Genomic DNA, 23,426 nt, shown 5'->3' with positions numbered 1-23,426 from the left:
GCCCCCCCTTACCTGTCAGATGGTTGCTTTTGATGTCGGCTCCGAAGGATGGCTATCTGCATGGTCAAGGTCCACGTCCACTCATAATACTCGCTCGCATCTGATTGATATGTATGAAGTTCTTTGTCATACTGCTATCTTCTAGAATTCGGTCTTGGTTTCTGGCGTTAAGTTTTGGAACGCAATCCCAATTTTGATCAGGGAATTGTGTACACTGGCGGTGTTTAAGGGAAAATTGTGACCGATCAAAAAATTGTTAATTTTTGGAAATTTTTTTACAGGTATAACAAATTATTTAAGGATCGGGTAAAAGATACTTTATTGATATATTCAAGTATTTCCATATCAATTTTTATTGAAAATTATTAAAAATTTGCAAAGTTATAAGCTTCTATGTGACGATAAAAAATTCCTCTCCATTGTCCCACCGAAATTTTGGTTAAGAGTTATGCGTTGCTTTTTTCACAAAATAGTGGCGATTTGAAAAATATTTCATTTTTAAGACCTTCTTTTTTTATTTACGCGGACTTAAAAAATAGTAATTGTCAAAACTTTTTATGAATTATGAAAATTAAAAATTAAAAAAAAAATCGTTTCATTAGTCTTCGAATATTCGCTGGTAACAGTCGAAAAAAAGCTCTTTAGTGAAAAACGCGTTTAAAGTTTTCGTTGCGTTTTTCTTGATATAGATAAAATAAAGGTGTTGCTCAAATATTGATACTTACATGAAACTATCTACTTCTGGGCCATATGATGGTTCTTCATTGGCAGTTCCAGTGTTGCTCTAGACTGTTTTCAATTTTTATAGACCATATTCGTGCGGTTGTCGGTGCGGTTTCTACCAGCTTATTATCTCGGTTGACGCAGTACGAGTGGAGTGTCGGCCGAACTTTGATTTCCAATAACTCCATAACTTTTAGTATGGCCTGTGCACCTTCGTTGAATGCGATTGTTAAAATATGCAATGCAATTTCAACAATAACAGAGCAGCTGGAGTTTGATTCTGTCGATATCTGCCACACTAATGAATTATTGCATTCATTAATATTTTGGGTGAATCCATCAGCATATCTTTTCAATAATTCGCACTTCGAGAGATCTTTGTATATTGGAAATACAACTCCAAGTTATTGGTTGATACAGCTCGTAGAAATTGGCGCTACCTGTTCTCACTAAACTCATTGACTGTAACTCAGTCAATTTTCGAAATCTTGACTTGACATTTTTTTAACATATTTTTGAATATGTATACTTTATGAAAATGTTAACCAAACAATAAATTCGAATTTTTCACAGTGTCATCCCCCCTTAAAGCTGTGCTACATACTTACCTTCTCAATTCGCGGGCCTAATCTGCTACTGGTAGCTTTTAGGTTTAAGTTTTACTTTTAGTAGTTTACTTTAGTGGACTCGATCGATGCAAAGTAAACGTTCAATTTTGAAAAATATTGATGATAAAATGATGCAAATTTAACGTAAATTTTGCGTTGATTGACACAAAGTGAATATTTTCTCAAACCATTTATTTTACGTTGAACTTTCTAAAGTCGACAGAAGTTTAATTTAAATGTAGATATGTCGACGCAAAATGTTTCATATTCGTCAAATTATGGATGAGTTTGAAATATCGATGTACAATTTACGTAAAGTTTACATTAATTATGCGATGACTTTTTCCATAAGGTGATAATAAAAATAAGATCTTCTTCCCCCCCTCTCCTTCTCTCTCTCTCTCTCTCTCTCTCTCTCTCTCTCTATCTATCTATCTATCTATCTATCTATCTATCTATCTATCTATCTATTTATAGTGCAACAAGAATCTCGAGTTGATATAATGACTTGACTAATTTAAATTTAATTTACATAAACCAATTTCTATAATAAACACTCATTTGGCACGAAAATTAAATTAAAATGACTAACATGATCACAGCCACGCCATTTGAACACCTACTGTGGTGGCACATTTGCTAATGGAATGCGTACATGCTTAAAGGCAAGATTCCTATATAAAGAAGGCCTATTAAGGTAAGTGTACAAGTGGCCGCATATGTAAAACGGCGTCCGCAATCAAATAATGATATACTACCTAAAGACCAACATATCGTATAAATGACTTGAACCAACTTGAAGATTAGGGTTTCTAGTTTCTAAAACACATTCATTGCTTATTGTAATATTTAATATTTTATTATTTATGCCTAAATAATTTGAAAAATCTAAATGTTCGACTGTCCGCATGGTTACTATTCCTCACTTCCAGATGCCTGGATACTGAAAGAATCAGTCTCCGGGCACTTGGATATTTGGGTCTATGGAAGATTTAAGAAAAATTTCAATAATTTATTCTTTATTAGGGGGAGTGGGGGGGGGGTTATATTCCACTTTCTAGACTTTAAAATAAATATTTTTAATAACTCAAATCAGTTCACATCTTCATGGAAAGCAGGCTTCAAATGTGTCATAATATCTAACTTATAAAAATTTAATAACTTTACGAATACTGTATCTACGTGCCGAGATTTATGAAATATATGTATAATACCAGTAATAATTATAGCCAAATCTCTGTCCCTCTGCGAAAATCACGTGATATTTTCTACTAATGTAAATTCTTGAACAGGACTATTGAAACGAATCTAACAAGAGGCGCAAAAATGTTATTTTTTCACCACCTTCTACACGACAAATTATATTTTCGTGATCACTTATACAAAGCGGTTTACGAGAATTTCATGTAGTAGCACTCATCTCTAGAGTAGACTTGCAGCAAGATTTTACTAACCAAAAGGGTGGAGGTTAAGTACCTGAATAAGACACGGGTTTTACGTTGCGCAATTGCACAAAGCTCTCGTGAAGACAGAGACTGAAACATGGAATCGGACAGCGACTGAATTCTGACAAGGACCAAGCGGACAGGGACTGAGGTTTGACTATACTTGCTAAACTGTTTTTTCCATAAGCTTTAGCTTGCCTTTGATATACTCCGATTAACTAATTTTAAAGTAATTAATTGCTTACTGTAATCCTGAACAGTAAGCACCAAGTAAATACACGGTGTCCGGTTGCTAGGCCTACTCAACTACGCAAGAACGTACCAGAGTCCGAACTGAGTTTGGACACCCGTGCAGCACATGATTTGCGTGTCCCAATATTATATTGTTAAACGTGCTTTTATGGAAAATTAAATGGCAGTGAGTGTACTACTTCATCCCCCCTACTTCATCCCCAACAGAAACAATTATAACTTATCACGAAACTACATAAAAGCTAAGAAATACGATGATAAAAAGCCTTAGCTCGTTGCATAAGAAATAAATTAAAACTGTCTCCGTATCGCTAGAACTTCGGTAAAACTCTAAAACTTTATTTAAATCTACGGGGGACCGTATTTGACATTTAAGCTATACGTCAATTAAGTATCACAGATACCTTCTTAAGTGTTCACAAATTGAAATCTTTCCAATAGTGTTCGGGAACTGGGACGTTTGCGGCCAACTAGTACAATTACATATTATATAATTACAATATATAATTACAATTAGTCTTACATCCTGTACCCTATTCATATGCAAGTCAGTCATCTGTTAGACCAATCGATTGCTTTGCGTTTGGTCGATGCTCCTTTGTACGCAACAAGACGCATAACACGCGAACGTTACCGACAGCCTAGTAACTGGCTCGACTATTGAAACGACTAGGTCGTGCTGGGACATCATTTAATCATCGATCCCATCTAGTATGCCGGCATTTCGCGTCCCCACGGCGCTATCGTAACCACCTTTCTGCCATGAACTCATGAAGCAAGGACCCCCAACGACCAGAAATCCCCAGTCAGTCTACCCATCACGATACGAGGAACCAGAGACCATTTGAGACAATCAAAACACCACTGACTTCACACGAGTCCATTCAACGTTTGTCTGACCCTGACCTATTGATCAATCCTAATAATATTTGGGCAATGCTTATTGGACAGTCTGGGTAACATTAGATCCCGTATTTATAATATTCGTCTGGCGAGTACCCCACAATGGTAATTAAGCGGTTCTATTATAATTAGCAGGGAGCATAGTAGGCATGCCTGTCACGTACGTAATTGGCGCCATATAGGTATACAAGCTGCTAGACCGATAGTCCACGAGATAGAGTCGATCGGATCGTGCTGATTTAGAAATCACGTGGTGGTGCAGTGGCTGCATCAAGCATCAGCATCACTAGCAACATCGCCGGCAGCATCACCGGCATCACTGGCATCTCCAGCAATAGCGGCAGTAATGCCGTCGTTGCGGCAGGAATCGGCCGATTCCAGTCTTCCGCGCTTATAAACCTGCTATCGATATCTTGGATCTCAATGGTGTCGCGATCCGAGTTCCATCTGAGCGTCTACCGGCTATAACTAAAATGTAATGACGACGGCAACCATCTTCATTATCCGCAGCCCACTCTCGCGAGGCTGCGCTGACTTTCTGGCATTTCGTCCTCCCCCTTTGAACCGTCGATTCTGAATTCTCTTTCTCGGTGAGTTGTTTCTCCTGTTCGTCGAAACCTCTCCATGTTGAGATGCTCGAGTATTCGCTTCATTTCACGAAAATTCACGGGACACTTTCGTTTCCCTTTTTTCTAGTTGAACAAAAGCGCACGAGCTGAGTTTGTTGCACTTTCAATTATTTCTTCTTACCATCTAGACGCTAATTCTACTACGTATATAGATATACGTATTATTAGGATATATTTACAAAACTCTCTTTCATGACGAAAGAAATTCCGAACTGAAGAAAATATTTACGAGCAGAGCGATCAGCATATGGTTGTCTATAGTATAGATGTACATATAATGAATATAATTCTCTGATTTTGTAATTTATTGTAGTTACAGTGCGAGGATACCTTGCGTGAGAATTCGCATTAGCGGTCATAAATCAGAGTTGTATTTTCGACCCGATGACGACGGCTGTCGAGAAAGATAGTGCCGTTGCTGATATACGTGTCTACTTATATGTATGTGCGTGGCTGTACAAGATAGATGCTTTTTCTAATCGGTGTCAAAAGACGATTCAGCTCGTAGGTCATCCGTCCCTCTAGGCTGAAGCGCTGCTTACATTGAAATTGGATCGTGGCTACTCGTGAGATTTCGCTAGTGTATAATATAGCAATTAGCGGCGGAGATAGTCTAGCAATTAGATTCGACTTAATGCGGAGGGAACTGACTGCTGGCATACGTACATACCGGGTCTCATCTGTGATACACGTGCATGGCGTGTTAGCTGCATACAGGGACGACATATATTGGCATCGTAACTGCGCACGGCCTCCTTTCAGGGGTTAATGTTTATTTCCGATTTTATTTTTTATTCAGTCAAATGCATTTTAAGTTTATTTGAGTAGAGAGAATCATACGACTATGTAAGTACGATTATGGGATCTTTTGGGAACATTTAAAATTTTCGTTTCATTCAGACGCCACGGTAAATCATCCACAAGGTGAAAGCGTCTAACCGGTAGATATTAACAGAGTCTCTACCGAGTCTCTCGATTGCCGGGTCTTTTTGACTGGGACATTCTGTACGAAGTACCCAATACACTATATTCTTAATTGACGAACTAAGCTTAGCTGGAAAGTTTTAATTCATTGCTCTGCGAGCAGGAGCGTGTACTATAATTAGAATTCATTAACACCGAAGTATACATAACTTAATGAGTCATTACCAATCTGCAATATACGTATTGGTCGTATGTAATGCCAATACACATACCAATATTATTGGCAAATTAAAATCAATTAATGGACAGACATAAAAAGTTAATTGCTACGTTTGGAAAAAAACTTATCATAGTGTCATATTTAATTTATGAAATACATGCAAATCATTTCGCGTTTCTACGCACCCTGGGTGGACGACTTGTGTATTGAAGAATCCGTTGGATTCTATATGTATCCCGTTCACTTCTTGGAACATCACGGTCCTCGATTGGCTTGGTAGGACACGTGATTATAGGCAGGGGGGTTCAGATCATCGCCATTATTTTCCGATTGCAGAAAGAGTTAAAATTTTCAGGAGAAGATGCAGGTCTGTTTACGATCAAAGCGTCTCATTTGGTCAGGTACGCCAAAATTTGAGCAAAAGCACCGTTAGTGAAAGGAAAAACTTGGACAAGTATGGAATATGTCTGGGATGTTGATTAAATAAGTTTTTCACTATTGTTACACATACGCAAGTATTTAAATCATACAATAAGTTCGAGCACTTATTTTCATAATAATCATCAAATTAAAATTATAATGAATTATAATATGGAATCGTAATATTCGAAACGATGATAATCGAAAAACCTTGCTTACAAGTCGAACATTGGTATTCAAAATAATATGTATATTGAGAATTAAATGATGACATTGTTTTTATTTTGACAGAAATCGTTCGATAAAACTACACTTACATATATATGTATTATACAGATATGGAATTCAATGTTATTAATTGTATGATAAAATAAGTGTTTGTAATCTTATACGGTGGTCGACTTTTTATACCACAACCGTCAAGTGTAAATTAATATAACAGATTATACTTCTCTTAATTTGTACTTATAAAAATTAGTATAATATTCTTTTTTAATAGCGTTAATTGTTTTTTTTACTCACAAGAAAACAGTTTCTGAATTTTCTTGAATTTTGTTCCTTTTTAGATACATTATTCTTCATCGAAATTTAAGTGACACGTATTTTTTTTCATCTTTCGAACTCTATGAACTTTTATAATTTCACCTCATCAGAATCGAACAAAATTCATTTTTCATTATTCACCATAAGCATTTATTCTCTAATTGGTTTCACTTATGTAACCTTAATTGTTAATATGAAAAACTACGAAATTACTGCTGGAGGTGCTCAACTTTGGGGGTTGATTTGACCCCTTAAAACATTGTTCCGCCGATAAAAAAATACGTGTCACTTAGATTTCGATGAATAATAACAAATCAAAAAATGAACAAAATCTTGCCAGAATAAATGATTCGCGAGTAAACAGGTAAACGAACCTAGTATTATTTTTATATCAGCTAAGTACGATACTCCTAACTATGTACAGTTGTAGTTGAATATAAGCTTCACATTCAGATGACTCTGTGACGCGAAAATGTTGTCTCAAAGATGAACCAATTCTTTGACTCAACTGTAGTTTTTCGCCAAACATATTCGTACAGCCAATATTTTGTATTTATTTATATGTATATTATTCACGCCAAATACTATGAGCAATATCGTTATTCTTCTGATGTTCTTAATAGAAAATGTAAACCTTTATCTATCAGGACAACAACCCGTCTGAGGTTTCCTTCTAGAGTTTTCCCTCGGAGAACTATACCCAAACGGGTATAGTTCTCCGCAGAAGAAACCTCATTAGAAGGGATCAATTTTTTACAGCAGCTTCTAATTTAGCCAGATACCTTAGCGCAATTACCAATTAGCGATCAATGCGTGATCCGAGCACGTATACTCGATCGGCCCGATCAGGCATGAATTGGTTGAGTGCAAGTCGCTCAATTGGCTGAGCCATCGAGATTCCTCACGAAACCGGTAGCAGCCAACTGGGATTTGTTACGTCAGGCCAGGATAACCCGCTTCGGTTGAGTAATTCGAATTCAGTCGGAGTCTGGCGCGCACGCGCCTGTTGTAACCCGCCGACGACTCAACTAGGAATCAGGAAATGCGGCTGGTAACCTCGGGCCCCCGACACCTACTTACTATGTTACTAATCCAACGAAGGTATGTCGTGCTGCTACCTGGTTCCCTCTGGGAATTCATCGTTACTTGGACCACTTTTTTACTTACTTCCCAGACCAAGGCATTTATAAATTTATTTTTCATTTTCGTTTTTATCTTTCGTTATTGCACTTATGGCCGGTTTCCTCACCTCCAAATAAGTTCCCGATAACTTTATCCGAAATCCCAGTATTGGGGATAGCTATCCGTTAGATACGTAATCAGAGTTTTCAGTGAACAATTTTCTAGGGAACATATTCAGAGTCACAGGGATGTAGTATCGCGCACTCGTATCTACTTGTGTCTATATGGTGACGTATCCTCTCTGGTGGTTTACCAACTCGTCTTACATACGCTCCGTGTATTTGCTTTACCATGATTCGTTGCTTAAGTGGAAATGTAACTGTTTCTCGACATGTCATGAACTTGACACTGGTGATGGTACAAGATAGTCATAATGGTCAAGGTATAATCCTGGTCATGCTGAAATCACACAATTTCTTCAATAACAATCGTAACTAAGCATTATTATTCGTGCAGAGGAATGTGTATGAAAATTTAAAAATTTGTGACCTTGTCTTTGAATATTTTAGGAGTTTTATGTATGTATGTACAAGAAAATGTCCGTCTATTGTGATACTCTAGAAAATCCTGTCGTGAAATTAAAGCGAACTAAGTTTCATAAAATTTCATAAAGATTGAGGGTACCTCAAATATACTAATATTCGATTATATTGGAAAAAAAATTACGTATTATATTTTTAGTCTATAAATCATAAGAATATCATTCGTATTGTCCATCTACGTTAATTCATGCTCGTGACCAGTTCTTTACAAGTGAAGATCAGGGGCTTAGAATGGAAGAAATACTATCGTTTCTAGTTCCTATCGTATATTTATAATTTACGTAATACGAAATGTATATAGTCGGTCCACGTGTTAGATGTTTTTTTTTGACAAATGAAAAATAATAAAGCCTCCAGCAAGTGACAACGTGGCTCAGCATAATATTTTTCTTCCAAAGTATGCGTGTGCTTGGTTTTGCACTGAATTATATTTTATTTTTCTATTCCGGTATATGTCACCATGAGTTCATGGAAATTCATGTGTGATTTGTTAAAGATTACATTGTTTGTGAACTGTCTAAAAAAAAACACATTGAACTCGTGGACCAACTATAGTCTGTCCATGACATGGGTTAAGGGGGTATTCCGGTATAGAATTTTGAATAAATCAATTTTTTTTGCATATTCTTAAAGTTTAGACCTTTAAGAATATATTCTCGAGAGACCATTTTAAATTTCCAATGGTTTACGGAAGTATAGCTATTTTAGTGACGCAGCAACGAAGCCCGTCACGCTGGAGAAAATCAGACAATAGACGGTTGACAATGTCTGATTACCTGACCATTTTTGGAATTAATATATTATATAAATCTATGAATATAATATTTTCAAATCGAAGAAGGCACACTCTGTGAACCAGGAATTGCCGATTAACAAAATGTAAGTATAACGTACCATTCTATGACTTAGACTGCTGCGGCTGCTTGAAACTTTTTCTCAAAACTACGTTTTTCAACATGGTTGACATGATATCTCAAGTTCTATTTAACGAATTTACTTCAAATTTTGTATCAACCTTCAATATATCAACCTTCTATTGCCCCTACCACTTTTGTATAAAAATTATTTTTTTACTATTTTGAAAAATTAAAAATGATGAAAAAGAAAAAGTCGAAAAATGCCTTTTTTTCAGACAGTCGCTATTTTCTCAATAAATATTTTTCCGTGTTCTCTTACGTAGAGACTATAACGACATTCTTACTAATTAAGAATCTTTCTTTAAATTTTGTTTTAGATGACCAGAAGAGTTGCAATCATGTCAACAAGAACACCCCTTTTTTTATCCCCAACTTTACCAGCTTATAACTTTTTTAATTTTAAATTTTTTTGGAATTTTTTTGTATATTCCTAAAATATAAATAAACATCTTGCAAACAAATGAATAGGAAAAATATATTTTTTTATCGAACTCGAGAAAACATCTAAAATTCATCCCTCTAGACCAGAATATCCCCTTAAATAAGTTTAAATTCTAAGCCTCACAGTAGCTTGTTCGAATGTACAGTAGAAACAATTTATGTATGAATAATCTTCATTTGGTAAAATAATACAAATCTGATACGATTATTATTTCATATATTTTTTATCGAAACTATAGCGCGTCCTTTAATTTTTATCAATAAAATATTAGAAGTAACCTGCCATTTACCAGATTATCCAGCTCCACTAGTCTCTCGTAAGGTTATTTGCTTATGGATGGTTATACAAAGGGTAAAGATGGTTATACAGAATGAATGTTTGGAACGGAACAATCACTTAAACTCATTTTAGCAGTTCTATTACATATTCACTTACGTCCGTCGTCATTGTGGGGTTAAAGTCAACTCTCGACTCGTTTGCGTTGCGAAAACCAAGCGCCCGATCGGAAATCAATTGGGACCATGAATCCGTGATAGTCGTGACTGGAAAAGATCGCGATCGGTCGCCCTCGACTGCCTGGAGGGTCTCCGTGCTCGCGCTACCGAGCCACGACGTTCCAGAGCAGCTAACAAAATCAAATCGGTGGAACGTCCGTACAGGTAGAGGAGGTGATCGCTTTTCCCCAAGCAGGTCGCTTTGAAAACGCGGAGAAAGATATCAGGGTTCTTAGAAAGTGCGAACCGGTACTCAGGAAACCGGTCAGAGCATCAAATGGACTAGCGAGTGACGTCACGGCAACATTTTAAATTCTCACCTGCTTCAAAGAACTATCATTACTTTCCACGTAAGCGCATCGCCTTTCCTTTAATCTCCTTGGAAGAAACCGAGGATGAACTCGTTCCAATCCACAGCTTACATTGAATGTCTAATTTCATGATTTCTAACGCTCAATGATATTACGAATAAAATAGGATATACCTATATTTGTATACCAAACTAATTTATAACTGAACAGAATGAAATCTGAGTTGAGAACTTAAAAAATCACAATATTACTCACTTATAGGTAAGAAAGTTCCGAAGACATTTATTTAGCGATTCTTATTAGTGGTTCATTACTGCGGTATAATTGAGAATCAAGTATGAATCTTCAATAGATTGGGATATTATATAGAGACTTCCAGATGTAGAAATATCTGAAACTATCGTGCATTCAGCATCTTCGAGTATGTATGTGCAGGTAATGAATATAGAATGTTTGGAGTTTGGTTACCAGTCATGAATACCGATTCGCGCATTTACCCTGCGCGGTCGGTAATAAGGAATCTATGCGATTCGTAATGATACCATTGCAGACTAGCGCCGCGGTAACAGTTTCTCGTTACTTCGTTCAATGAGTCGGTGAGAAGGATGCCTGCCCACGAGTTTCTACTCCTCGGTATACCTTCTGGACGCTTATGTTCTCCGCGGATTACGATTCTCGATGTGGCGGCCGCAAGGTTTAGACCCTGTCAGGGTGCAACTCCTCTGACCTTTGAACTACACCTTGGCTTCTTGAATTTGACCTGTGCGTTTTATTAGCAGAGAGAAAGAGAGAGAAAGAGAGAAAAAAAAGTGAGAGAGAGAGGCTCCGTTTTCACGAAATAGAATTTATTGATCTCCTAAATTATTTTGGATGTCTTATATATTTTTTATTTTTGTAAGTGCACATCCATATTATTTTAAGAGGTTCAGTGCTGATAATTATAATTGCAATAGGGAAGTAGGGGTTAAACACGGAGGAAAAAAATATTCCAAGATTTTTATTTCAAAAAGAAGTGAGTGAAAATATAACATAATCTCGACATTCAAGCCAAAAATCAATACATTCTACCCTACGAAAATCAATATATTGAATTCTATCGTTATTCATTCTTATAGGTTAAGTATATCTATACATGTGGTGGGGATTGACACTTAGATTTTTTATACCTCACAAACTATACGGTAAATTATATTCCAATTTTGCATAGGCGAAGATTTTGTTATTGTTTTGTTATCTTGGATTATGTGTTACTACCTAACCTCCTTAAGGTAAAACGATTTTTACGTCAATTTTCAACATTTATGCAGCATAGTCATTTAGTGGTATTTTTTTGTAGTCTGCCATATTGATTGTGATAATAGTCCACGATAAGATGTACAATTATAGTATGAAGTAAGGTATGCTTTTATTTGGTTCTTTTTTATTTTAATAAGAAAAATAAAACAAACTGATTTCGTCTCGATGTGGAATGATTCGATTGTAAATTTTAATAGGTGAATGTCCGGCGGCTGTTATCTTTCGCATAACGTGACTCTAGTTTCAAAAATATAAAAGGTTTCTCTCTATCTCAGTTTCGCAGCTGAAAAAATGAAGATGTTTTTTGCACACTTGGTGTAAATGACCATGGATTCTATGCATTACAACTCTAGTTCTGTTTGTGCGGAAGAACTCGCATAGAATGGTGGTAACTAGTTGTATTCAGACATGCAATGGTTTCCGATAATTACCCGTTGATTACATTAACGATACCGTGAAATAGTCGAAGCGTGGTTGAGGCATTAGAAAAATTGACACTATCTGAAATTGCGTTCAAGTTCTCGACTCTTAAGATAAGGTACAGATATAGAATGTTCACATTTCTTGTTTTCATTAAAAAATTTTATGAGTTTGTAATATACAAAGATTAGCAATTATCATTAACTTTTTATGAAGTGTTTTAATCCTTCTCTAAAATAGTAATTATTATTCTTTTTCCGTCTTCAGTCAACATGTCATGGTACAAAGTTCGATTGATTGGCCATTTTTAAAATTTTATATCAGCGTTAACATATAGGCAACTCTTGCATAAGGTGTAGCAATTTGACTCACCTGAAAGAAAAATCTATTATAACTTTATATTATTATAATATTACTTTATCGCAGAGTAATTATTTTTCATTGACCTGAAGTGCTTAACCGTTAATATCTTTCGAATAAAATTCCGACATAGAAGATGTACTTTGAAGATAAATATAGAGATAAGAAAGTCGCGCACTAAAGTCACGGCAGCGTGGTTTAATTTGCTGCATTATTATAGGCAGTAACTTTAATAAGTCTGTAAATTGTACGTACTTAAAATATTTTATTAATCTGTAAAATTGAAAACTTAATAAATTACTTAGTTTCGTAGTATTATATTAATTATTATAAATTTTGTTACAGGAAAAAATGAAACTTATGTCACTGATTCTAGGACTGGTACTGATAACATCTGGTAAGTTTTGTCTCTGTTTATTGATAGTTGTAATGTTCAAAGATTGCAAACCATATTTGTATCAAAGAAATTCGTATTCAGCAATACGGATTGATGTTTAATAAAATCTAAGTAATTTTCGAGACCAACCAGTAATTTCGGTTCACACGAAAATTAAATTAATATCACGATGAATCAAAGAGAACTAACGAAGGATACAAAGTCAAATCGTCGCGGAGTGAATGTCATTTTTACAATTTTTTGTGTATCGTTATAAATATTATGTCTCACCTTATTGTGAGGTAAATATTTCAAATTTGTCCCATATGGGTGACGATAACGAACAGAGGGGGAGTTAGTGACCCCCGAAACCTTGGTCTGAGTAAGTTCAAGACAATCGATGTAATATAGATCTAGTAATAAAAAGGAAAATCAACCGACACAGCGAAACGTGGCTTTCCTATAAATTATCTCTTACATTATGTGCTTACATGGTAGTCCAGTCCTAACTTATAAAAATCTCGTGCATATGGATCCAGTTCGAATTTCATATATTTGTGTGTTATATGCCGATTATATATTTTAGTGTACATTTATTATTAAAAAATATGAATTATTCAAAAATTTAAAAGAATTTATGCAAAATAGATTAGATATTTGATGGATCAAACGAATCAAGAATGTTCACATCCACTATGTCATCTTTATCAAATCTTCAGAGAAATATGACGATAGGAGAAAATATTTGTTTTTCCATGAGCGTTGCCTTATCGCATCCGCAATCTGAAAATTGAAAATTACAAATATCAGGAAATCCGAACGCAAGAACCGAAGCTGTTTTTTCTGTTGGGATGAATACAGAAAAAATAAGGAGAGTTGTAGAAAAAGCAATATCCCGCAATAAATTGATTTTCAATTCTTTAAAAGAAAAGAAATGCTAGAAGGCCTAGGAGGATCTCGTTGAGTTGTAAAATGTGAGCGAATAATTTTATCAATTTCTTATCAGTTTTCTATCTATTTTGGACCCGAGATTCGAAGAGAGATTCTGATCCATGTAGACGTTGAAAACGACCTTATGCAGTAAGAGGATACGAAATGCATCATAAATTGACTTCGACAGCTTTAAACTGAAGTTTTAAATTATGCTTTGGAGCGTTCTACGACAGTTGTAATAAATCTAGAACAATATTTAAGTGTTTAAACAGTTTATGCTTGCTTAGAGTAATGATTCACGTTTATTATGGCTCTTATTGTTTCTCTATAGATTGTATTATTTGATTTGATACCGTCGAAAAATATCGTACCTTCACGAACTGTCAATCTGGCACAACGCATGCTGCAAGGTGATTTGAATTGGCTAATATTGAAATTCCCGAAATTCAATAGGCATCTCGAAACTTCTTAATTACTGAAGTTGATCTTTACAAGCCAAGTAGACTCGTGCTTGAACATAAAAATAGGATATCTGATTATTCCAGAAAACGAGTTGCAAATAACTCGTGAAATTTGGAAAGACAAACATTTTAATGCATGATAACCGTATTTCTTACATGCTCTTAAAAGAACTTTAAACACCGAAAAATTGGAAGTGTGAAAATCTTTATTGCCACTCAACTGCCCTATATTAACGCACCAGACGTCCGCTCGGCGTTTGCGTCAAGCACCAAAAACTTTTATTGCCACGACGAGAGCGTTACGCGGAATTCCAAAGTCAGGCCTGGTCTTCGACAAGGATGTCCAGTATTCTTTATCCTAATGATCCCTCTCGTGATTGGTGACAAGTAAAAAACTCCTACTCTTGGATTTTTGACTTTTACACCAGTGAGATTAGCTGTTCCATCCGAAGGGAAAACGGCACAGCGTCCCTCTTTTTAGAGGAAGTTGTCGTCACCATTCACGAAGGGTAGTAAAAAACTTCACTTCATGAAGTAAGCATCGAACTCGACCGACAACACACTCTTTCAAATTGTTCTCAATGTTTCTACCGAGATCAGCTCATTGTTGTAAATAATTGTGAGTAAGTTAACCTGCTTTTAGTTTATCTACAATTGTTTTAACTAACAGCCTTTACCACATTAATTTGAGGTGCGGGAGTTCACGCTTTCTACAGTGTCGAACAGTAGGCGTTCGGTATTAGGATTTAGGGTCCTAATTGACTCGCATCGTAAGTCGAATCGCACTGTGAAGCTAAGCAATGAGCTCAGATATTGTTTCAAGTGCTCCAACAACAGTAAGTCGATCATTCATTGAGAGTCGTGTGGAATTTTGGAAATTTCTATTTGCAATAACTGATGCCTTAACTGGCTTCGGTAGAATTGCGAACGTGTTAAAAAATCGTTTTGTTCGAAGCTTATAATAAATTCCATTTTTTGCAATACCGTGACTAAAGTCATTAAAGAGGGTCTACAATCAGCTATAGATACTCTCTTTGATATAATCAGAAGAAAGATATTTGACGGATAGAGAAACATTCTATAATACATGTAATAATTGAAGTTTGAGATGTGTAGAATTCAATCGGTCAATTCAAAGTTGATAATAGTTCAATTAAATGTACTATACTCTTTTGAAAGTCTTATAGTCGTAAAGTGCTGCGTTAAGTAATAGTAATTATTATTATAATGTTTATATATTATTTAATAGAAATTGAAATTCTTCTAACTATTTTATTAATCTTCAGTTACATACTGAGTATTTAAATAAATTATAACTGCTATGTACTGTATTATTCGTAATTCTTTGTAGACATTTTCTCAGCCTTGTCTGTAGCGGTTGAAGTTGCCAAAGATGATCCAATTAATATGGACCCGGATAAGCATCCCAGTGTTGAGGCGAAAATTGAATTGGTATATTCTGTAGATTGAAAAAGCTAAATTTATTATAGTATAAAAGATAATAATCCTGAATTTATAGAAATTCAAAGGAACAAGAAAAATTGTTATACCTGAGATGAAAGACGCAAAATGTGTAAAACTTGAACTAAGGTTTAATATTCATTTGAAATAGTTAGGGAAATGTTGAAGAAAAATATTCGCTAAAATTTGTATATTACTGTTAATTATAAATACGTCAAGAACAGCATTGCAGATAATGTACCACGAAAATGACCCATTTAAAAAAAAAACAAAAAATCTTATTTACATCACACAAAAAGTACTTTCGAAATTTGTTGGAAAGTCGAAGGCAAAAATGGCCACCCAGAAATTGGCAGGAAACTTCCAAGGAAACGGAGACCTGACACATAGAGGGGATAGTTCTTCGACAATCGTCACATCTAATTTTAGCTACAGACTTTTACAAGCGATAGATTTACAATAGGAATGCCATCCGCCGGTAACGGAGCGTTACAAGATGAAAATCAATTATAGTTTCTGTATCATAAATTTGGAAGAATATTCTCATGCATTGCGAGAGAGAAAAGAAAGATTTGGAGTTATTAGGTCCCCATACAAGTATTGGAGGGTTAATGGTACCAAGCCCATTGTTAAGAATGATAAAATTAATTTCGTTTCCATAATACGTTATTAAACTTATTCTACTGGATGATAAATAGTTACACGTTCATATGTGGAACTTGTTAATGTAAGTTAGTCTTATGTTTTTGCCATTATTATGCATTTCCTTTTACTTTATACCACAAGTTCGTATTGCATAGATGTGTGGATAAGCGTGCGCGAGTCATGGAAGCAATCTAGATCGATTCGGTACACCATTCCAATGCAAAATAGTTTGGCGTGCATGCATAGTGATATATGTACTATGATCGACATGAACACGGTATGCGTGAAGTGCATTTTGACGCGATAGCACATTTTATTTATGTATATCAATACGGTAAATTTTATATCGCTTTATTCTATATTTCAATATTCGTTCAGGGCTGTGCGAAATTGGACGCGACATATAATAGGATTTTTAACACTTTACAAATCACATGGTTATTTCTTCTAGCACGCAAGGACTCCTTTGCTTCAATTTGTTATGTTACTTTCTGACTTACATTAGTTTAAAAGGTTCTAATGGTGCTCACACATCTAGGTTTATACGATGATTTTCTATTGATTTTTTCACCTATATATATTGAGTAGCTTAAACCCGGTTTTATAGATTTACTCTCTGTCAGTGTATTTAACTCCTTGACTGTTTATGATGTGTATACACGTTATGAAGAAAAGAAGTCAATAAATTCACAGCTTTTCATGAAAATTGGTAGCAAAGGAGTTTCTGGGCCGTTGAATGCCGATTTGTTATAAAAATTCAAAAATTCAAAATGATCAACTACAATAAATAAAAATGTGATGCATTAATGACAATCATTAGGTATATTGATTTGTGGATTACTCATATCGGCAGTATAACAACTTATTTAGTAGTATAAAGATTTATGTTTACAATAGTTATTACTTATTAGTTACTATACTGAATATTTGCCGTGCAAATATATTGCCGTGCAAATATATTGGAATAGGCAAAATTACCAATTTTGGCGAGAATCATGGCGGGAATATTCTATTCTTCAAAAATATTATTGATATTTTAATATTTTATTCGTTGTCACTGCACAGGTAGAATAAAAATATTGCACGCAAACGTGTACACAATGAACGAAAAAAGATGAAAGAATGAAAAGTTTGGACAGTTATAGAGGATTATGCAAAATTTACAAATGTCCATCGTTTCCAATTTCGAAATGATGCTCAAATTTATAAAATCCGAGAACTTGTTTATGCTTTTTTTTAATTTTAAAATCCCGAATGAATCATTGAACCAGTTTGTTTGAGAGTTACATAAAAGTAAGAAATTTGAATATATTTTAGTATGAATGTAAAACACGTTTAGTATTTTCGATTTGAGAACGACGCCAGTAGAAAATTTAGTAACACTTACAGCAGGTTAGTGACAAATGTCAAACCTGTTCACCCCTATATTTTCATTCCGAAATACATTGAAAAAGAACAGAGCTTAAATGAAGCATTTCTATGCCACTATCAATGTTAACGATGCGTAAAATATGCGTAGATCAGGTTCCATAGGTAACAAGGTAATGTTTTATTTTGCATCCTGAAAGTAACTATCATTTTTAATATTACGCACAACATTTTTAACTTTCGTGACTGTTCATTGAATAATAATCCAAATTTTGTTTCTTCTTCTTGTCTCTTCTTATTGTTTTGAGTATATCGGCAGATCGTGGCAGATGCACAAATGTATTCGACAACCACGAGAATTATGGGAATAACGGCTTACGGAAGCTAGCATCAACGGCGCTAAGTCATGCTATCGTAATATCATTGAGAACACTATAAATTTAAGAAATTAATGAACAGCAGATTAGCAAAGGACTGTAATTGCTAGGTACTGTAGGATACATGCGGGAGTAACATATGCATTCAGCATTGAAACAAAGAGCCGAGTGTGTTTATCTATAAGCACACAAAATTTTGTTCATAAAATTGAAAAAAAAAAACGATTAATCAATCGGGATAAAATGTGAGGGGACATCAATTTACTTCATTAGGAGAAATTCTGAGGATAGTACCTCGAAATGTTGTGTTACTTACGGAGATCGTTATTAGAGCAGTATAAAAGAGTTATTGAAACAGATTGCGTTTTTAATACTAGTGTAATTATTTCATTTAGTTGACAATAGTTCATAATTTCAGTCTTTTTTATTATATTTACAAAGATCTGTACAACAATAACTAGTTTTTGTTCATTTGGACAAACAAGATAATAGCGGTATTAATGTTACTGCTGGGACTACCATGGGAGCTGCAACGGTTATGATGGCACAAAAATTCCTATCACAATTCATCAGAGGCCCCTAGACGGGTGTCTTGGCACATGTCGGTCAAGAAGCAGTGGATCGCATCATTGAAGATTTTATAGATTTTCATCGAAGAGCAATCTATTCACAATGAAATATAAAACTTCTGCGATATCATCTCCTAGATGATTGTCCTTTAATTCATCATTTTTTCTTAAAGCCTTCATTCCCTTCTACCACTGAATGTTATTATTTGTTGTCGAAAGATACTACAATTAATGGATTATTCAATATCTAACATTTGGATTTACTTTTTTATCAGATATTATACAGATTTTAAAGTAATGCAATTAGGATATTCTTAAATTCGATATTTAGAGAAAACAATATTGTCTGCTCTAGGTCTGGCGGTGGAGCTAACTAAAACTGTCACAGAATACGAAAATGGATACCAATACCATTGCCATCCTACAGAAAGAGACAACAATGTAAAAATTAATCCAGAGCTTGAATCAATATATGATAGAAGCATCATAAGAAGTCATATTCCTATGGACCTTTCCCACATGAAACGATTCCGAAGATTTTTGTGCCGATCCGGTTTTGACCCCTTTGTGGTCATAGAGAATGGCAGTACTGTCGATAAGCTGAATCAAAGTTTTCGCAAGTTCATGTACGTCACCCCGTATATCTTTGGGATCTTCAAGTATGGCCGCAGCAACTGCAAGTGTGAGCAAGAACAGCCATTCGTATGGTTTAACTTTCGTGATCAAAGCCACGGGGAAAGGATAATTTACGATTATTCACGGAACGTCCTCGTATTTTATGGGAATTTACAAAATATGACAATAATCAATAGGTTGCTTACCAATATTTACTTTCACGTTAAGTCACTCAAATGGCGTGATCCGACTACAGCGAAGATATTGGTGGATCTTCACTGTATCGAAAGAATTTTGGTAGTGATGCTACCTTATTTGCGAGAGCTCAATATTAATTATTATGTGGAGACGATACTTAATGGCCTTCGCACATTTGTCACGTCTAATGATCGAATTAGGATTACTTTGTCGGAGGTTACTCGGGATATTCTAGAATCTTTTATGCCTGGTTTGCACGATCAAATTCTAATGGAACTTCATTTAATTGGGTCTAAAGGATTTTTAATCACTGCAGATTCCATTTTGGCAAGATTAGGCATTGAAAATGGTACAAGTTCAAAATTATTTTCTAAGTAACATTATATCCTACTGTTCTGTATGTTTTGATAAAACCGGCTCATTCAATAAAGTTCTAGATTATACACAAGTGTAATTTATTTATCTATAGTAACTCCACTTAAACGAAATTATAAATATATTAATGTTTTAATATCGTTTAGGATATTCTCATATAATCTATTATGTAAAATATGAAGTCGAATTGATATAATTAATCAATATGACATTTTCAATTTTTATCCTATTTCAGAAATACTTGCAGAAAGTCAAGCTGAGGATTATGCAGATGTTACTATTGCACCTACATCTGTGGTAACTGATATGGAAAATTCAGAGGATTTTGATAGATTTGAAATCCACGAACTTGATGATCCCTTAACGAAAAACTATCATTGTTCAGCCAAAGATCCACATAAAAATGGAAGCGCTGTTCCAAATCCAGATATGATAAAATATTTAGACAACAACGGGATTCTTTCAATTCGACCAAAAAAAAATTATTACCAGGTAATATATATTTATTCAGTTTTCTCTGTTTAAGCTATTAAATATCTTTTTATATGTTGGTCAGTAAGTGTGAACTGTTTTCTACATAGGTTCGAGAAGTACGCCGGAAGTTGTGTCAGTTTGGTTTCAATCCTTTCGAACCTGATAACAAAGCTGGTTCGATCCACAAACGTTTCAAGAATACACTTCGCCTCATGCTGTACAACACTCCAGGCATGTTTCCGGGTCTGAAAGTCATCAGAAATGATTTGGATCGCAAACGAAAGAGGGAGCCACAGATCTGGTTTCGTTTCGAGGCAACCAACGGTACGCTACTGGCTGAGTTCGATTATGACAACTACTTCGTTACTATCAGCGGAGATCTGGCTCGAGTTCAAGCATATTCAAAGTTGCTCGTTGCACTGAAGATGCATAAAAGACTAAATAATTTCAACGAGCCAGTCAGCTACAAGGTATAACACGAAACTATATGATGTAGTATTTAGAAGTACGTAAACTAAATTTTAATGAACTATCCAGGTAAATCTGGATCTTGGTATCATGGAGGCCATTTTAACCAGCTTTGGAATTTGGATGATGAGAGAGAAAACAGTGAGCACTCTAATGGTGAATGCGTTGAATGGGATCCGTACGGAAATTGGTGACAAAGGTGAGACTCGATTGGAATTCGAGGAGACCTTGAAGGATGCTGCTGATCAAGTCGACCCTCTTCTTTATTCTTATATCTGGTTACTATCCATGGCGGAGAAATACGACGTTGTTAAGATCCGTGAAAGAAGCTCAAACGGTCAAGGAAAGCCAAGAAACGGCAATTACGATAGCGCAGCTCGATTGAAACGTGACCATGCCATTGATTCAACTTCAAAAACTCATTGATGACTGGTAGATAAAATATATTATGGTATATATCAATTAACGAAAAATGATTCCTGACTGTTCTGCGTCAAGTTTTAAGCTAATAACGGAATCGTTGAATAAAAGTATCAATAATAAGAATGAATTTTGTCTTTTTACACAAAATACCAAAGTTCAGTAGAAAAATTATATTATTCAAGATTTAGATATACTTAAAATCAGTATAAGTATATGAGAGTATAAGTATCAGTACTACTATAATTTATACATAGTACTAGTATTACTATTTACGAACAATCAAACAGACTTTCACCTGTTAATTGAATATTGCTTGGTAATATATCCTTTAAGTTGAAATCAATTGGTTTTCTTTTCAATCTTCTTAGATTGGACTTTATTCCATCAGACCTTAGACTCTACTAAATGTTCTTTTTTCATTCTCTCAGAAGTCAGAACATTGTAGGACACTTACCAGACCGGTCGAACATTACGACGGATCGCACTTTACTTGTCATGAGTAACACATGCAAACGATAACTTTTAATTTTCTTTTGGAACTACTTGACTTGACGATTATTAAAACTGGTAATACTTAGAAGTATGTGTATTTTTATCAAATTATAATATGCTTGTTAAAATGGTAACGAGTTCAATAAACTTTAATTAACTGTTCAATGTGAAATTTGTGTCAATCAAATAAAATCTTAATATTCGTCTAAGCTGATAGTTCATTTACTTCACCTAGAAAAATATCGACTTTTTAACGTGTAAATTTATATGAGAAAATACTGTAGTTACGAAAAATTAAGATTTCAGATGAACATTGGAAATTTTAAATGATTCTGTATTACGAAGAGTTCAGCTCTACTTGATCTTGGTCAGGTTAAGTTGCGTTGCTAAAGCTGTCGTTCGGAGGATATCGTGTAATTACTTGTAATTGCTAATGGTTATTATTAGTCTTTCACCGCTAGGACATGGTTGGCGGGAAGTTGACAATAAAATTCATGCAAGCATAATCACTGAATGTAATCATGGACAGCGGGACAGATGCTTATTAAGTAATTAGTATATCAGTTATATTATCTATGCTGTAGGTAAATAATTTTTATTTTAAGATCAGTTATTCCACAAGAATGTTACCTGTTTACTACATACAAAATTCCTAATAATGAGTATGTCTAATTCTACAAATATAAGAAAATTCTGTTTCTTATGAGAAAGATAAATAAATATCTTTTGAATACCAATTTGTATCAAAAACATACAAGATATTGTATGTCATAATAATAATTTGAATTTGAATAACTTATTAAATTAAGTACCCGTCATACTAGTTTTAATAATAAATTTTATAAAATTTATGATTTTTAAAATTAAAATTTAAAATTTTTAGCACATGAATTATTTCGTTGTATTTTATATGATAAATAAGCTATTTCTTTGTCATCATGAGTATAATAATAATATATTATAGGATAAAATGATATTGTATCATAAATGCGTAACTGATTAGTTAGTTACCCGAGCGAATTGGTAATTCACAACAAACCTCAGAGTATGTATTATAGATGGCGAGAACATTCACTTAGGCGGCAGAAGCAAAATATAAATACTCCAATAGTTTCTTTTCTTAATTTATTACACGGTTATCATGAAACCTATTTCTAGGGGGTAGATACATTAAATGTAAAAAAAATCGTTAGCTCATGTACATTATATTACCTTGAAGAGTTAGTAAGTAATATCATAAAATGCCACTTAGAACATTATAGAAGTATGCGCGACTCTCATTACTACTTCGCACTTTCGCGATAAGTCTGCAGTAGGTAAACTGATAATTAAATTTAGCGGAAAAATTAGCTCTTCTAAAGTTACGATAAAATTCATCTATTTATATATAAATGATAAATGCAGGAAGAAAATTGGGATTTTCCAATGGCCTTAGCCTCAAGGTTGAAACTTTACTATATGTTTAAACATAGAGATAATCAATGATAATCGTAATGTTTACGAGCAATAAGCTTCGAAGTAGCTGTACTAAATTTAATCATGGCAGCACAGTCGGTACTA

The 23,426-nt window shown here is 34.6% G+C and overlaps 1 protein-coding gene across 1 annotated transcript in view; it reads left to right on the top strand.

The window, feature by feature from the left end:
* The window catches only part of LOC107267303, a 133,178-nt gene extending 110,681 nt beyond the window's left edge, over nt 1-22,497 (top strand). The window contains exons 2-5 of the mRNA XM_015738964.2: nt 12,977-13,028; nt 20,245-20,501; nt 20,591-20,953; nt 21,021-22,497. Of these exons, the coding sequence (XP_015594450.1) occupies nt 12,983-13,028; nt 20,245-20,501; nt 20,591-20,953; nt 21,021-21,377 (1,023 nt within the window). The 5' untranslated portion in view covers nt 12,977-12,982 and the 3' untranslated portion in view covers nt 21,378-22,497. The remainder of the gene's footprint in view (nt 1-12,976; nt 13,029-20,244; nt 20,502-20,590; nt 20,954-21,020) is intronic.
* The last annotated feature ends 929 nt before the right edge of the window (nt 22,498-23,426 follow it).

This window comes from Cephus cinctus, unplaced genomic scaffold (genome assembly GCF_000341935.2).
Source record: "Cephus cinctus unplaced genomic scaffold, Ccin1 Ccin1_scaffold0007, whole genome shotgun sequence".
In the NCBI taxonomy this organism is placed as follows: domain Eukaryota; kingdom Metazoa; phylum Arthropoda; class Insecta; order Hymenoptera; family Cephidae; genus Cephus; species Cephus cinctus.
Note: the sequence above shows the minus strand (reverse complement) of the source record. Positions and strands in the feature narration are given on the sequence as shown.